The 18,988-nt window shown below is 31.9% G+C and overlaps 2 protein-coding genes across 4 annotated transcripts in view; both read left to right on the forward strand.

Moving 5' to 3' along the window:
• The window catches only part of LOC115890792, a 211,859-nt gene extending 204,379 nt beyond the window's left edge, over nucleotides 1-7,480 (forward strand). The window contains exons 9-11 of the mRNA XM_030911130.1: nucleotides 1,251-1,371; nucleotides 4,734-4,903; nucleotides 7,160-7,480. Coding sequence (XP_030766990.1) covers nucleotides 1,251-1,371; nucleotides 4,734-4,903; nucleotides 7,160-7,194 — 326 coding nt within the window. The 3' untranslated portion in view covers nucleotides 7,195-7,480. The remainder of the gene's footprint in view (nucleotides 1-1,250; nucleotides 1,372-4,733; nucleotides 4,904-7,159) is intronic.
• A 1,969-nt stretch (nucleotides 7,481-9,449) lies between these two features.
• LOC115890793 overlaps nucleotides 9,450-18,988 on the forward strand; it is a 43,130-nt gene continuing 33,591 nt past the window's right edge. The window contains exons 1-3 of one of the 3 annotated variants that reach the window (XM_030911132.1): nucleotides 9,450-9,581; nucleotides 9,648-9,734; nucleotides 17,358-17,625. In XM_030911132.1, the coding sequence (XP_030766992.1) occupies nucleotides 9,665-9,734; nucleotides 17,358-17,625 (338 nt within the window). In that variant the 5' untranslated portion in view covers nucleotides 9,450-9,581; nucleotides 9,648-9,664. Of the gene's footprint in view, nucleotides 9,582-9,633; nucleotides 9,735-17,357; nucleotides 17,626-18,988 lie in introns of all 3 variants that reach the window. The other 2 variants (XM_030911133.1, XM_030911131.1) reach the window with 2 other exon arrangements.

An 18,988-nucleotide genomic window follows, 5' to 3' on the forward strand; every position in this document is an offset into this window, starting at 1 on the left:
CTCCAATACTCATCGATGTATGAATTTCAAACATTATTTCAAACGTACAGTTTTTTCCATAGCAATAGTTAAAATTGCCTTATATCTATCAAAAATAGTTGATAAAATAGTACTTTAACCGCAAGAGTAGATTAAATGATACTTTAAAAGCGAGGATAGGTTAAAAACTTTATTTCTTCTCGCACTTAATTGCTTCCGTTTTTGAAAATTTTTGTATTCCTTTTCATAAGTTATTCGGGATTTAAATGGAAGTAGTTAGGATGAATATCTGTTGGTAATTTACTTATTTCGTTTTGAGCCATTTCTGGCTCCAATTCAATCAGCAATCGACACGAAAGAGAATTAAAAAATATTGACTCAAAACTGACACCTAAAGAGACAGCTTTATTTATTTGTCAAATTACGTAGAAACCAACGCCAACCCAGCACAATATTTGTTCCACTCGTAATAAATTGCTTGAAATAATAATTTCTGAATATTTTTTACAACGTAACTCGCTATAGAAAAAAATATTGTTTTATACACGACGATAAAATTGCATTATCGTCTCCCGAAATTAATTCACTCGCGATTTCATCGCTCGTTTTTGGTCGACGATGAAATACCATTTTATCGTCTTGTATAAAAATAACTATTATTTACTTTCATAAATTTATTTTAGAAAATGTAAATTTACTTTGCTTTTTGAACCGTTTCGATTGATATTGCAAAGACTAGGATAAGAAAAAGTTTGAAAATTTCGGACATAATTCGGACTGTTTTTCATTGAGGCCATTTTGTCTAAAATATTTCTAAAATTTTAGTAGGTACTTCATACCAGAGGTAGATGATGCCAAGTTAGATACTTAAATGGAATGTTCTATACAGGGAGGGTCTTAAATAAGTGCAAAATTTTTAGTGATAATATATTTCGACCACAGTAACACGATTATGATTATTTTTTTCGGATTTTTTTAGTTTTTAGTTAAAAACATAATTTCTTGATGATGTAGGAACTTAGGTAGTAGATTAAATTTACAAGAAAGGAAACCCAGAAAAGATCCGGTGCTTATAAAAATTTAAGCAAAAAATATATATTTTTTTTTAATTTTCAAAGTAGAATTACTCGGTTATTTTAGACTTATTTGAAAAACGGCAAAGAGAAATTATGTTTCATTTATCGAGATCTACCTGACCTGAAAATATTGACACTAATTTAAGACTCACCATTTACTTATTTGCCAATTATTAAATGCATTTTTCTATTTAGGTGAAGATGAAGAAAACTGCCAAGTCTTTGGTAGAAGTAAATGCCCACCAGACACATTCCAATGTGCCGACGGAAAATGTCTGCCAGAATACGAATTCTGTAACGCCATCATCGGTTGCAGGTAATATTTATTGAAAGTTATTAAATGTCAATTGTTTTTGCCTACTTTAAATCATTGTAAAAGCATAACTAATATTATGATCATAGACAAGTTAATTTTACACCATTTTGCCCGATTCTGCCGTCGATATGTCTGGATTAGGGAACTCAAAGTATCAGAAGTAGAAATAGCTAGATTTTTTTAATCCTGGCATAATTAGACTTACATCTTAAGCTTGAATGCATCCGTTATCCGTTGATGCGGTGGTACGACGGAGCTCTGATTGGTCATAGCGTTTTCGCGCCACTTTTCATCCGTTTACTTCAGCCCGTCAACGGACCCGTTCATGCGATAACGGACGTTTTGACACTTTTTTGACAAACTTAATCTAACCTTAATAAAAATATAGGTAAAATAGCAAAATCGTTATGGAAACGAAAATATAAAATAACACCAACGTATATCCGATAAACGGAGGCATGAAAATGCGATAAATTTAAAAACTTCGTTATTTTCTAACTAATCAAAGTCTTTAAATTTTACTAATAAAATTATTATCCTATCAACGTATCGTCGGACAACGGATGCATGAAAATCAAGCTTTAAGCTTGATTTTCATGCATTCGTTATCCGTTGATTCGATGGTACGACGGAGTTCTGATTGGTCACGCGCCACTTTCGTTCGTTTTCGCGCCACTTTTCATCCGTAAATTTTTTACTCCAGCCCGTCAACGGGGAAAGATCGTACGATAACGGACGTTTTTACACTTTTTTGTCAAATCCAATCTAACCTTAATAAAAATATGATAGTACAAGAACTAGCAACGTCGGGAAAACGAGAATTTTAAAAGCGCTGGTTCTTTAATATATCTTTTGCTATGCTCTCCTGACCAAAGTGCGGGCCGTCTGGCTACTGCGGTTCACTACTATGCATTACATCAGTACAGGGTGTCCCATTTTCGTGTGTTTTATGGGCTTTCTACTTTATGAGTAGAGATACAAACATGTGTGATTTTCACATAACTTTGCTACTGTTTTATGAAACTACATAGGTATGATATACTTATGTTTGTCCTAGCCAGTTGCGGACTAGGGGGGGGCGGAAGGGGCGGTCCGCCCCGGGCCCCGTCTTTTAGGGGGCCTCCGAATCTTAATAAGTAATATTTTATTCAACTGGCAAACAACGCCAATAGTAGTTATGAAGCAGTTTGTAGGTGGAGTATGCAAACCATACGTATACGCCAACTATAAACAGTATAAATGGAAGCGGATATTTACTTAATTATCAATTATCAGGCCCCAGTAATTGTCAATGGCATTTTTTGTTTAGGGAATTAAATAAAGAGATAATTTTCTTTGTTTAAAATATCGAGTAATTATTATTTTTTATAAATTTTGAGACTGAATTTATTTATTTTAGCTTTTAAGTTATTTTTCAATGGTTTCATTGTTTATTTTTACTGAATAATGAATAAACATTTTAAATTACAACCAATGCACGGCATAACTTGTATTCTAGCTTCTTTGCCGATGATGAGCAGTGGAATCTTTAGTTTAACGGGGGCCACGGGCCTGAGACAACGAAGGGGCCCCTCGGATCTTGGAGGAGTTACAAAATCGCGATATTTTGTCGCGGTGTTTTTCTGGAACGGTAGCGAAAGTAACGCGGCTCATGTTATGTGGAACCGGTATTTTCATCACTTTGTCATCATAAGTTGCCATTAAATACATGCGAACATTCCGCTCGGGGATTTTCCGATCTAATACTCCATGGCCCGTGAATGGTAGCTTATGGCTCGTTAGCAAAATTATGTTCAATATTTTGATACCTCTAATTTATTACAGTTGGGATTGGAACCTTTGGTGTTACAACAGCAAAATAAAACACTAATTCACCACAATACGTCAAAACACTTTACTTTTGCACTTACTTCTTTTATTACATCAAATTGCATTCGTTTTTCGATTTAAAAATATTATTATAAGCTTCAAAAAATTGTTGTTATCGTTTTTCTGCAGCCTTTTTAGGGCTGGGGCCCTTAATACTCCTGGGGCCAGGACAATATAGTTATTACAGTATACAGAGTGTCCCAGACTGAGCGTGCATTAGAACTTTTTAGAGAACCACAATATCTAGAACGATTTTTTGCACACATCATTGTTTTACTGCAAGATCTATCGATTAAAAATATTTTCAACATGGCGGCACTTCCGGAAATACCGGAATTTCTCAGCAACTTTCTTATTTTAAATGGATACCCCCTATTTTTTATTACATACTTAAGTTCTCTGTAAAATTCTATGAATATTGATGTTAAACACTCTAACATTAACCATTTTTGAGAAAAAAATATTTAAAATTTTTGGAAGAAAAAAACTACCTGTCAAAAAAATTTGTACAGCCTAAAAGTCAAATTTAGTGATTATCACAGCCACTGTGACATAAAGAAAAGACATGTGGCTATCTATTTCAAAAATTAAATTGTTCAAATGTCATATAATAATGGCGGTAGCTGTGATGGAATTGAGCGATTAAAAAATTATCATAAATATTTTTTTTTCAAATGGAAACCCTGTATAAATAATTCAATTTTGTCAACCATTATACATACATACGTCATTCAATTTTCACACAAATGTGCATTAGAAGTATATCATTATCTGAACAGACCGGGGGCCACATTTAGCTTCGCCGCCCCGGGCCCCCGATAGGCTTAGTCCGCCACTGGTCCTAGCCTCTTTAGTTCCTAAAATACAGGGCGAATTTGTGATGCGCAGTAGTAAACATAATATGTTGAATGTTGAAACATATGACGCGGAGTAGTGAATGCAAAGGCCAGCGGCAGCCAGAGGGTCCGCACTCTACTCAGGAGAGCATAGCAAAAGATATATTAAAGAACCAGCTCTTTTAAAATTCTCTCTCAAAAACGTTGCTAGCTCTTAGACTATAGGTAAAACAACGAAATCGTTATGGAAATGAAAAATGACACCAATCACAAGCAAATCGTATTGCCGATGAACGGAGGCATGAAAATGCAATAAATATAAAAATTGCTTGATTCTCTAACCAACCGAAGTCTTTAAATTCAACCAATAAAATTAATATCATAGCATCGTCGGATAACGGATGCGTGAAACTCAAGCTTTTGACTGGCATATGCCATTCCTAATTCAACAATTCTATTGCATTAGGCATGACATACGCGTTTTTTACAAGATCTACTTAGAGGAGAAAATGTAACAAGAGAGCTTCTAGGTTTTTGGAGCGTTCACCATATCATAAATATTTATAAATTATATTAATCAATTAATTGAAGTATTTTGACGTATTTGTTCAAAAATGTTAACGGTAATATATTAAAGTTAAATGTTGACAATTCTAGTGATGGTAGCGATGAACCCGCTCACATATGTCGAGGTAGAGCAAGGAGGAAAATAAGAGGATATTGTCCGTTAAGGTGTGGCAATGGAAGGTGCAGATCCAGTGCGATTGCTTGTTCTGGAAGGGATGGTTGTGGAGATGGTACCGATGAAAGTCATTGTTCAGTTTGTCGTAAGTTCATTATTTTTTTCTTAATAACTCAAGTCCTTTAAATATAAATCATGATAACATACATGGTCACTCAAATGCGACCTCTTCTGGGATCTCGAACACTATGGAGATATGTTAAATTATGGCAAAGTTGTGTATTGATGTGCTTAATAATATGTTGTTTAGTAGCATTTAAAATTCCTAGTATTTCCGAAGATATTCGAAAAAAATCTAAAATTCAACATTTCGATTTTAATTTAGAGTTAGACAATAGTTGTTATGCATAGTAATACATACATGGCCAAAATTATTGCATATATCGTTTAAAAATATACGGAAAGGAATTTAAAGAATCTTTTTTTATACATAGCTTTGGTAATCTGTAATAAACATTTTTTTGTTAAAATGGATATGGTAAACAGTGTTTATCGTTCAGTTTGCAACTAAATGCAAATTTGCAGATGTGCAAGACCGTCAAATATCCCTAATTGCACGACGCAATCCCCTGCTTTCTAGTACTGCTATTAAAAATGAGTTAAGCTTGATTTTCATGCATCCGTTGTCAGACGATACGATGATACGATATTAACTTTATAGGTTGAATTGAAAGGCTTCGATTGGTTAACCAATCAAAGTCTTTAAATTCAACCAGTAAAATTAATATCGTATCATCGTATCGTCGGATAACGGATGCATGAAAATCAAGCTTAACTCATTTTTAATAGGTTGAATTGAAATGCTTCGATTGGTTAACCAATCAAAGTCTTTAAATTCAACCAGTAAAATTAATATCGTATCATCGTATCGTCGGATAACGGATGCATGAAAATCAGATTTTAGCTTGCCTTGAAGGAGTAAATGTTTCAAGAAAGAACATAGCCTAGCAAGAAGACTACATGACAGAGGATTACATTTAAGGGGGCCTGTACGTGTTCCGAAGCTTAATTTACACCACAAAATTACGCGACTACAATGGGGTGAGAAGATGAGAGCAAATGGACCTAATTGGAATTTCGTCATGTTTAGTGATGAAACAAGAATAGGTCTAGTGTCAGACTCGCGACGAACTTTGGTCTAAAGATCATCTGGAAGACGATTACACTTGAATGCAACTCAACCCCGTGTCCCGTTTCAAGGGGGAAGCATTATGGTATGGGCAGGTATAATCCACGGAGCTCGAACTCCTCTTGTTTTTATTGATGGCACAATGACATATCTCTTCATATCTTAGAGACGTTTTAGAGCCTATTGTGCGTCTATTTCGAGGGGCAGTGGGGGATGAATTTTTTTACATGGACGATAATGCTCCTCCCCATCGCACTTTAGCGGTTCGCGAATTTTGTGAGGAAGAGGGTATAAGAAAACTGTGGTGGCCACTGATGTCTCCAGATATGAATGTGAGCGAGCATGCTTGGGACATGCTAAAACGCCATATTGCCAAAAGGAATGATCCACCCCCGTACCTTAAATAAATTGAAAATTTCTGCGCGCGAAACATGGGAAGCCATTCCTCAACATCTTCTGGACAACTTAATTGAGAGCATATCATGTCGGTCGTCTCACAGCTTGCATTGAGGCTGGAGGAGGCAATACAGACTATTAGTTGTGAGAAATAATTAAAATTATTTTCATTATTTTCAATATTTTTTTATTTATTTCAATTTTAAAATGATATTTGTTTTTGTTGATTTTCACTCATTATGAAATAAAATTATAATAACAGCCTAGTTGCACTTAGATTTTTAATTTTATATTAGTTACTCGTGTAGTAAGCCAATCTGTCCAAAAATATAAAAAGAATCATATTAGGTCCAAAATAAAATAAAAATATCGTTATATGCAATAATTTTGGCCATGTGTGTATATCTACAATGTATCCAGAAAGTTAACAAGACCGAATATTAATTGAAAAGCTGGATAAACATTAGTAAAGTTTGCGCTTTTTAAAAACCAAAAAAGATACATGAAAATTTTGCGAAAAAAAAATTATCATGATCAAGCGAATCGCTTGCTATTCGCCATTCATCACCGAAAGAATATGTGCCCTGCGCACGCAACTTACTGCTTGGCGCTTGGCGTTAACGAGTACTTACAACAAGCGACGATCGAAAAACTGTATATACGAGCGATATTTCGCTCAAGCGATCGCTCGATTATTGCAATCGCTTGGAACTCGAGTACTCGATTATTCGAATTAATCGGTTTTTCCCCATCACTAGTTATTATAGACCCTCAAAAAATATGTTTTTTTAATAAATATTTTACTATTTTTTCTAGGATGTCCGGTAGTACAAGGAAGAAGTTTGTCATAGTACCCCAACTTGATGTGCTCCCATTGTACCATGCCAAATATTTTGTAAATTGTTTCCGTAAAATTACAAATAATACCTATTCGACTAGTAGTTGTAGTTTGTTAGAGTTTTATTCCGTTAGCTGTACGAATTAATTTAATGCTCAAATTATTACTATTAATTATTAATATTGTACTTAAAATAGAATGGTTTATTTATTCGAATTAAATTTATTACGTAGGGTACCATACGAATAATTTAGATGTAAAAATGTGTTAAGGCTATCATTATAAGCTAGATAATATAATGTGTAAGTACAAATTTAAGTAAATAAATGAGTTTCATTCAAGTAATATACCTTCTTGTCTACATCACTACTCTAAATTAAACTGGAAAAAATATACAGGGTGGTCCGAATTATATTCCGGAAACTTTGACAGCATAATCTGCATATAAATATAAGTAAAATGTTCGTATAAATTATTATAATGCTTAGTTTTGGAGATACAGGGTGTAGAATCTTGATTTTCATTTCGATTTTTTTCCGAATAATTTCTCAATATTTCGGTAAATATTGGTGTCCGGGATTTTTTGGCATGAGAAATTTGATCTTGATGTCAATATGACTCCTACTTGTAGAGGGCGCCACCTACATATTTTTTCACTGTTTGAAGAGTAATAACTTTTTGTCAGCACCTTTATAAAACTACTGAGTGAAAAAATATACATTTCCGTGATTTTTTTCTCTTGGTAAAAATCGCCACGAGCAACTGTTTTCTAATGAATATACTAACTTACTAATTCGTAAACTCATTATTTTTTAAAATTTAGATTGAGCTTTATAATAAAAATTATATTGAATTATTATTTTTTACCTTAACTTTAAAACACCCTGTGCAATAATTTCGTGAGCAAATTTTACTAAAATATTATTTCTCTGTCACAACGACGTCTCCTAAGGAACGTGCATATTAACTAACGGACTATAAGGAGAAAATTCTATGAAGCAAATCTTATGTCAAGAAGGCCCGCTTCGGGACCAGAACTTACTAGATGTGATGACTAGGCGCAAAAGCAAAGGCATGGTTAATGTAAAAATTGCGAAAAATGTTATTGTCTTCTTCGAAACGGAATATTTCCAACAAAAATAAAACTAATTAAATAAACCAAAAAACAAACCATCGAGAACGGATGTATCTAGATGATAAAGTGATTCTTAAAGTTCTTGCTGTTTTAACATATTCCACGGGGTATTTCAAACTTTCACCAAAATATCAACATTTTGTTTTCCCTCATATAATTAACACATGGGAAGTTTCATTTTTAATTTAGAAAAAGATACTAAAAAGTCAAATAATTTGGCTACACACTGCTTAAAAAATCGTCAAAATCGGCCCATTAAATCAAAATATATTAACCTTTAAAATACATCAAACTTTTAAGGTGCCCATTTTTCGTGCCGTTGAATGTATTTCAAAAACTATACATTTTAGTTGTATACTTTTCTAATGAAACAAACCTTTATTTTTTTACTAGAATTCAAAAATCAATTAATATATAGGGTGTTCCATTACAAAAAAAAATTGATGTGTAACTTTTTTTGGGACACCCTGTAGAACTCTACATAATTTTAGAAAATGCTTTAAATTGACTTACATAAGCTCACAGAAATTCACTTCAATACAAACTTTTATTCTCCTTGCAAAAACCGCGTCGTATATATGACGCGCCACCCGGTATAATTCGATTTCAATAAAAATTTTAATGATTAGATTATAAGCAGAATAGATATAGCTTATGCATTAGATTTATTTATTTCAATAAATTTACTTAGAAAAATAATTAAAAAATCAAAAAATTAAGAAGGAAATAATTAAGAATTTACTAAAACTGCTAAAATAGAAAATTAAAAGCAACGAAAAAAAATGGGTAAACATTTTAGTATTTTATCTATAAAACACAATACAAAAGGTTTTACATTAATACATTCACAGTAATTGAATTCCGAGGTAAATGTCTCTGGGCACTCCACTATTAGAGAATTTGAACTATTTTAATGTGAAATTATAATGTCTTTGTTTTATTGATCGTGTTTGACATAATAGTATGATAAGAGGCAGTTTTAGAAATATACTGACAATATAACAAACGATAACAACAATCTTAGAAATATTACAAAAGTAATTAAATAACACTATTAATAAAGTACTCTTTATTTGATGAGCAATTAATTTTTAATGAATCTGACCCCTCTACATAATAAAACTCTGACCTTTGATAAACTAGTGCATAAGCGAACGAGACAGCTGTGCAGATTATTTTTAAGCGAAAATTTAATAAGTCTGTTTAAGTGGTTTATTAACGGTCGCCAGTAGATGTTTAAGAAAAATGATTATTTGACATACCTAGTAAGATTAAGAGAGAAAAGTTTTTTGTTATTGTTTTCTTTTTTAATAATTGATAACGGGTTTTAGGTGATATTAATTTTAAGATGACCGGTAAAAGTAACATTTTATTTGGAATTTGTTGGTTTTTTCAAATAAGTTATTCAAAAAACATCGGTAAGTTAAATGTTAAAAATTTACATTGTGGAGTGCCCAGAGACTTTTACCTCGGAATTCAATTACTGTGAATGTATTACTGTGAAACCTTCTGTATTGTGTTTTATAGATAAAATACACTAAAATGTTTACCCATTTTTTTTTCGTTGCTTTTAATTTTTTATTTTAGTAATTTTAGTAAATTCTTAATTTTTTGATTTTTTTAATTCTTTTTCTAAGTAAATTTATTGAAGTAAATAAATCTAATGCATAAGCTATACCTATTCTGCTTATATTCTAATCATTGAAATTTTGATTGAAATCGAATTACACAGGGTGGCGCGACATATACGACGCGGTTTTTGCAAGGAGAACAAAAGTTTGTATTGAAGTGAAATTTTATGAGCTTATGTAAGTCAATTTAAAATATTTTCTAAAATTATGTAGAGTTCTACAGGGTGTCCCAAAAAAATGTTACACATCAAAGTTATATTTTTCGTAATGGAACACCCTATATATTAATTGATTTTTGGATTCTAGTAAAAAAATAAAGGTTTGTTTCATTAGAAAAGTATATGACTAAAATGTATAGTTTTTGAAATACATTCACCGGACGAAAAATGGGCACCTTAAAACTTTGATGTATTTTAAAATATAATATATTTTGTTTTAATGGGCCGATTTTGATGATTTTTTAAGCAGTATGTAGCCAAATTATTTGACTTTTAAGTATCTTTTTCTAAATTAAAAATGAAACTCCCCATCTGTTAATTATACGAGGGAAAACAAAATGTTGATATTTTGGTGAAAGTTTGAAACACCCTGTGGAGTATGGTAAAACCGCAAGAAATTTAAAAATAATTTTATCATCTAGATACATCCTTTCTCGATGGTATGTTTTTTGGTTCACCTCATTAGCTTTATTTTTGTTGGAAATATTCGCTTTTGAAAAAGGCACTAACATTTTTTCGTAATTTTTACATTAAGACCATGATTTGCTTTTGGACCTAGTCAACCCATCTAGTAAGTTCTGGTCCCAAAATAAAAGATTTGCTTCATTTATAGTCCGTTAGTAAATATGTACGATTCTTAAGTGCAATTCATTATCAATTTGAAAACCTGGCAAACGGCGGTTCCTTAGCGATAAACTTACAATAAGTCAATCGTCTCGATTAGAAGTTCTCATACGAAGGTTCCTAGACGTCTAGATTGACGTCCTCATGGTTGTGTTCATCATTCAAAAACCACTTAGTATACTCTATGGTATTAAGGTATTTTTGAATAGGAATTTTATAGCAAATTCACTGAGCTAAACAAATTAGTTGATTATATATTTGACTCACCCTGTATATCTATAAAAATATTTTTGAAATGTGAACTACCATTAAACACAATACAATGCAAAATATTTTATAAAAAATCGTTCACAGTAAATTAATTCCGAGGTTTGTATCCCATAAGGGCTTAAAGCACTCCGCTACATCGCAGTACAAGATATTTCAACATATCAGGGTAATTCTTAAATAAGTGGAAATATTTTAGGGGTAGTATACCGGGTGCGTCTTAAAAGTGGCTCACCCCTATAACTTTTTTTATTTTTTCTGATAAAAAAAACGAGATTTGGTACCTATGTTAGTATATGACATAAATTAGGATTGATTGGTGTATTCAGTTGTTTTTGGTCACTTCCTGTTTCACCGGAAATGACTACAACTTTTGATTTTTAAATGGCTCCCTCGGTATTTTTTTACTTTATTCGATAGAAAATGACATTCTGAATAGAATGACATATCATATGTCAACTTTTGACATTCTCGCTTAATAAAAAAATGTATTTTAAAATTCAATCTAGAGTGCCATGGCTATGTTAAAAACACAAATTGTTCATCAAGGAGCCTTGGAAAATAGATTTGATCGTTTAATGTTTTTAGTGTCTTGTCCTGGCCAGTTAGAAAATGCCCAAATCGTATTTTTAATTATATTTCAATTTTTTTCAAATGGAACGAGGGTTGTGAGCATATTTGGAAAAAGCATTTTTTTACGAATAATTTGATACCACACACTTGGTATTTCAAGTCAAATTTTCGTTACGAACCGCAAATTATAATTTCAAATAAACTATATGCGAAAATGTCAAAAGTTGACATATAATATGTCATCGAGTATGTCATTCTATTTAGAGTGACATTTTCTATCGAATAAAGTAAAAAAATACAGGGGGTGCTATTTAAAAATCAAAAGTTGTAGTAATTTCCGGTGAAACCGGAAGTGACCGAAAACAATTGAATACGTCAATCAATCCTGATTTATGTCATATACCAATATACCAAATTCCGTTTTTTATCGAAAAAAAATAAAAAAGTTATAGGGGTGAGCCACTTTTGAGACGCACCCGGTATTTCGATTCCATGAACACGATTATAATTTTTTTTCGCATTTTTTAAAATTTTTAGTTAAAAACGATATCTTGATAGTATGACAACACAGGTAGTAGATTAAATTTACAAGAAGTAAAACCCAGAAAAGATCCAGTGGTTCTCAAAATTTAAGCAAATTTTTTTTATGGAGTTCAAAGTAAAATAACTCGGTTATTTTGGACTTATTTGAAAAACGGTAAAGAGAAAATATCTTTCTTTTATCGAGATCTACCAGCCCTGAAAATATTTGCACTTATTTAAGACTCACCCTGTATAAAAAAGTGTATTTTAAAAAAATTCTGGGTTTTTCGCCACTACAAAAAAATCTAAAAAATAAAAAAGTTATTTTTTGTAAACACCACTACGTAGATACAACGGAAACCGGAGACCAATTTGTCAGTGGTATTTTACGAATAAATCAAATTTACCTAACCTAACCGATAAATATAATAGTTGAATAGTTCTTTGAATTTAACTTTTTAAATAGTTTTTTTTCTTTGTTCTTTGTGTTTTTTTTGTATCTTGTAATGGGAGGAAATATACATACCTTTTCAAATGTCAAGCAGTTTATGTCGGTTAGGCCCCCCAAATTGGTTTTATTAGTAAAATACCACCGACAAATTAGCCTCCGTTGGGTCAACGCATGGTGGTGTTTACAAAAAATATGTTTCTTATATTGTAGATTTATTTTCTAGTGGCGAAAAAACCCAGAATTATTTTCAAAAAATGTTTAAATATAAGTTAGAGGACATTTATTGTCCATTTTTTAGAGTTTGCAATAGTTTTTAATAATATGTCTATGATAATACTCAATAAAATAATCAGTTCTTCACAAAATGGCGAAGGAATTAAATGTTGAACTTAAAATGAACGGTATAAAAAACATTAAATAATTTTGGCCATCATTTTGTACATAATTATTATATACTTTTTTAAATTTGTGACCAAAGGTTTTAGATTAATCTTAAAGAATGAAAATATATTAATGTTATTTTATATTATTCGTATTATTTATTATTATTTTTATATTATTTTATATTATTCGGCATAATAATACAATCGGGTTGTCTTTACATGAAGAAAAACTTTTTTATTTTTAACTTTTTGAGAAAAATGCATTCTCCATTAAAGTTTTTGCTTGATTTAAAATGGTTAATACCGTTTATACTTTTCCAAATTTCCATGCCGTTTGAAAGAAAAATAAAAATATATGAAATAGTATATTACATACCAAGGAGAGCAGTGTTTCATTACTGTCCAGAGAATTAACTAAATCTCGAAACAATAATGATAATTTTCCTCCGAGGTTTGTTTACTATTTTATTTACAACCACATCATTAATTAAAAAATAGGGACAGTATTTTATTTTGAAAAAAAAATAAATATGCAAAAATTTGTCGGTTTCTGTTTTGGCATTTCCATATCTATAGTTACCGGTACCGGTGGTTGTTATGGAGCAAACCTTCGGCAGCAAAACAAACAATTAAGTGATAGTTTTGAATTTCTCGTTCGCTTTTTCGAATTTATATAACAGAGAAAGCCAGAATGTTGTCGGAAAGTTCTGATAATGAATACTACTTTAATATTGGTACTCCACCAAAACTTACAGAAGCTGCAAAAAGAGCAGAAGCCAGTTTACTTCCAGAGAAATGTAGGGGGCGATATGAAATAGCATTGAAAGTATACGAAAAATGACGTGTCGGAAGAAATGCTAAGAATATTGCTTCGGAGACTGCCTTAATGGCATATTTTAGCGACATGGCAAGGCAGAGAAAGCCATATACTCTTTGGGCTACGTACAGCATGACAGGAATGCTAGAATTAAGGGAAAAAACTGACATATCAAAATATCACAAACTTGTCGCTTTTTTAAAACGCCAGAATGTAGGTTTTAAGTCAAAGTCTAGCATTTTTACCTTCAACAAATAAATGTATTAAAATCTTCAATTATTATTGTTAATCTTCTTGTTTATTTTTGTTGATGTTAGGATAAGTATTTAATAAAGATACATATTACAAGAATATTTTGCTTAATTAATTGAGGCAAGAAATAAGAAAAACCGAGTGAGGGAAATAGGCGAGGGAAATGGAAGAGGGAAGAAATGTAGATAATTTGACACTTTCAAATTTTTTAAAAGTCAGTAATGTCAGTAGTACATATGTGGTTGTAAATAAATATACAACAAACAAAAAATGTAATATACCAAATACCCTGTGAGTGCGATAAATTTTACATTGGTGAAACATCTAGACCATTAAATGTTAGAATTAAAGGACATAAAGATTATTTAAGAAAGGGAGATTTTCACAAATCTAAGATTTGTCAGCATTCATGGGATACAGGGCACAGAATAAATTTCAATAACGCCAAAATTATAATGAAAGAAGCGATAGCCTGTAAAAGAAAAATAAAAAAGGCTTTTTTAATTCAATCTAATAAAAATAAGTGTATTGCTCATGCATCTGTAGATGTTAGTAATGTATGGCAATCGCTTCTTTGATTTTAAAGAACATAACATAAATAAACATAACATAGGTAAAATTTGAAAATAACCATACAAAAAGTTTGGGCTTTTTGGTTTTACCTTATTAAGTAATTGTTATCAGGTAGGAATTGTTAATTTTGAAACTTAGCTTGATATAAAAAATGTCATTTTAACAGAACGTCAACAGTTTTTGTAGACGTATTTTAAAAAAAACTAAAAGTGTTCTCGAATAGTTGAGTTTAAATATTTTTAAATGTTTTTTTCTTTATTCTTTGTATTTTTTTTGATTGTGACGACGACGGAAAGAGATGAACTTTCCGACACGTTAAGCATTTTTTTTTTTCTTTCCGACACGTTAAGCAAGTTTAACTTAATATAATGTCATTTTAACAGAACGTCAACGGTTTCTTGTAGACGTATCTGTTTTAAAAAGTAAAGTGTTCTCGAATAGTTCAATATAAATATTTTAAATAGTTTTTTTCTCTATTCTTTATATTTTTTTGCTTCCGACGACGTAAAGACAAAACTTTCCGAAACATTAAGCATTTTTCTCTTTGTTAGGCAAATTTTTATAACTGTAACCAAACCAAACACAACTTCTGACAAGCAGCGTCCGTTTAGGTTTAACGCCAGAAGTGTTTACAAAAAATAACTATTTTATTTTGTAGATTTTTCTTGCAGTGCAGTGGCAAAATACCCATAAAGGTTTTTTTTGGATAAATAAATATAGTTACTACCTTTTTTCTATGTCCTAAAAATGAACAGGCTATGGTTTCTATGGAAATGAACAGTTTCTATGGTAGAATCATTTTCTTTTCATTCATTAATAAACGGATGCTATTAATTTGCTTATAACTTTATATTTTTTGCTGTTATAAACCTTTTTTGTATCATTGAACTAAATAAAGTTTCTCCTCTAAGACAATCCGGGGACATACTGTATTTAGTCTAAAAAATAAAATATTTTAAAATTATTAAGCATTGTTCATAGTACTCTGACCTACACATAAAAATCTACCACTTCATAGCTAATTATTTTGTATATTTCTCAGTACATACTGCATATGCTACTGCCGAGGCTACTGCATATTATAATCAAAAAAAAAATAATGTAATAGGTATATAATATACACACATGGCCAAAATTATTACATATATCGTTTAAAAATGTTCGGAAAGGAATTTAAAGAATCTTTTTCTATACATAGCTTTAGCATCTGTAATAAACATTTTTTTGTTAAAATGGATATGGTAAACAATGTTTATCGTTCAGACTCAATATTATTACAAATTCTGGCACATTTCTATTTGTGGTCTCTTGGGTTTCAGAAGAAATTTGACCATTGTTTGGCCTTAAAATGCCTAGAAACATTATTTCACAGTTTAATAGAATCAGAATAGTAACACTGTCTCAACAGGGCAACCGGCAAATTGCAATAGCTGATTGTAGGAGTTAACCAAAACGATGTTACGCGAATATTAAAAAAATTCAGGGAGACAAACGAGATTACAGACCGGCCTGGAAGAGGTAGAAAGAGAGTTACTACTGCTGTGCAAGACCGTCAAATATCCCTAATTGCACGACGTAATCCCCTGCTCTCTAGTACTGCTATTAAAAATGAGTTAGCTCGCCTTGAAGGAGTAAATGTTTCAACAAATGGATTACATTTAAGGAGGCCTCTACGTGTTCCGAAGCTTAGTTTACAGACAAAATTACGCGACTACAATGGGCTGAGGAGATGAGAGCAAATGGACCTAATTGGAATTTCGTCATTTTTAGTGATGAGACAAAAATAGGCCTAGTGTCAGACTCGCGACGAACTTTGGTCTGGAGAGCACTTGGAAGACGAGCACGCTCAACCCCGTGTCCCGTTTCAAGGGGGAAGCATTATGGTATAGGCAGGTATAATGCACGGGGCTCGAACTCTTCTTGTTTTTATTGATCGCACAATGACAGGTGCCTCACATCTTAGAGACGTTTTAGAGCCTATTGTGCGTCCATTTCGAGGGGCAGTGGGGGATGAATTTGTTTACATGGACGATAATGCTCCTCCCCTTCGCACTTTAACGGTTCGCGAATTTTGTGAGGAAGAGGGTATAAGAAAACTGTTGTGGCCACCGATGTCTCCAGATATGAATGTGATCGAGCATGCTTGGGATATGCTAAAACGCCATATTGCCAAAAGGAATGACCCCCCCGTATCTTAAATGAATTGAAAATTGCTGCGCGCGAAACATGGAATTCCTCAACATCTTCTGGACAATATGAGAGAGCATGCCACGTCGTCTCACAGCTTGTATTGAGGCTCGAGGAAGCAATACAGACTATTAGATGTGAGAAATAATTAAAATTGTTTTCAATATTTTCTGTTTAAAATTATTTTTTTTTGTTGATTTTCACACATTATAAAATTATGATAACAGTCTAGTTGCACTTAAATTTTTAATTTTATATTAGTTAGCCGTGTAGTAAGCCAATATGTTCAAAAATATAAAAAGAATCATATTAGGTCCAAAATAAAATAAAAATATCGTTATATGCATTAATTTTGGCCATGTGTGTAGGTCGGAGAATATTATTATTTTGTTAGCTATTCTGTATTTAGTTATATTCTATTAAAGGTATACAATATACAATTATTGCTATCTATATTTATCAATTTGGTCCTGTGACATTGAAATACCCAATCAATTTGAAAAAAATCTGACACTAATTAACAAATATTATTTTGCCTTTTAGAAAACTACTTAATCAATACCAGCAAATGCACTGTACCAGATTTACCACCCTTTTTTACAAACTGGCCTAGTTATATATCATCTCTTCCCATATCCTGCTCGGAATTTGATCCTTTGCCAACATACACAACTGTAAAAAATAATGTAGCTACACTACACGTTAGAGAAGAAGCATTCGCGAACTATTCAACAGAATACAGCCCTACTCGTTGCTGTTATAGTTATGTCTTTAGAAATGGAACGGAAAATCAACCAGATGTCGGAATAAGGTAATGAATGCACGTGATATTATCTGCATCACAAAAACTTTGGTTACAAAGAAATCACAAACAAGTCGTAGTTTACAGTTGGAGGTGTTATAACAGCAAAATGAAACACTGATTCACTACAATACACCAAAATACTTTGCTTTTGCACTGGACACGCCGATCACTAACTAAATAAATAATAAATAAATGCCTTTATTGTGAAAATTTTTTACAATTTGTAGACAAAGGTAAAGTAAACAAACAAACAAACAAAAGAGAATACAAAACATTATAGAAATAACATTGTCAGTCTTATTGTTTAAAATAAACACTTACAAATGTTTACAATGTTAAAGACAAAAAAATAAAAATAAGATTCAAAAATATTTAGTAAGTTTATACCAAATATCAATGACCTCTAGATAAATTTACCTCGATATCATTGGTAAATATAGTTATAGCAAACATTAGACCAGTGTTTACAAGATCAAATTCGATTATGAAAATATAATTCAGTTACGGCGTAGAAAGCCTTGTCTAGTAAATAAGAGTTCAATGGTTTGCGAAATAAAGAAAATGATATTATGGATTTGATTTCAAATGGCAGGTGATTGTGCATTTTTTCCGAGTTGTATAATATTGAACTTTTAACTAACTCTGAGCGTGGGGTAGGTAGATAAAGATCTTGCTCCGCGTTCCTGAGTGGATAAGTGTGAGATGGCCTTTCTTGAGAAGCTGATACATGCTTACGTATTAGGCAAATGGATTCAAATATAAATAAGGAAGGAAGAGTTAATATTTTTATTTTTTTAAAAAAGTCCTGTTAATAAGTTCTGCTGTTTAGTCCCAGTGAATATCGAACAGCTCTCTTCTGGAGCTTGAAAACTCGGTCAAATTGAGTCGCACAACACGTACCCCAGAATGGAAGGGCATATCTGAGGTACGACTCAAAAAGGGCCTAATAAACAGTTCTAGCCACTGACAAGTTAAGTTCCTTAGAAACAGGTCTCAATGCAAAACAGGCAGAGCTTAATTTTTTCGACAAAGCGTCGATATGCATGTCCCATTTCAAAGAATTGTCTACAACAAAAGCCCTAAGAATTTTACAGATTTTACGTCGTCAATGGTGGTGTTGTTAAGTATAAAAGGCTGCAGCGAGTTTTTATACGACAAAGCTTTAGTTTTAGAAATGTTTAGACTCAGGAGGTTCGAATCGCACCAAGATTTAATGGTGATTAAGTCATTTGATATAATCCTATGAAGTGCCGAGACGTTCTTGTTACTCCAAGTGAAGCTAGTGTCATCCGCAAAAAGACATATTTTATGTTATTGATGTTTATGTTAATAAAATGTCGTAAATAAAAAGAAAAAACAAAGTAGGGCC

The sequence above is a fragment of the Sitophilus oryzae genome, unplaced genomic scaffold (genome assembly GCF_002938485.1).
Source record: "Sitophilus oryzae breed Bouriz unplaced genomic scaffold, Soryzae_2.0 scaffold_926_pilon_pilon, whole genome shotgun sequence".
Taxonomy (NCBI): Eukaryota; Metazoa; Arthropoda; class Insecta; order Coleoptera; family Curculionidae; genus Sitophilus; species Sitophilus oryzae.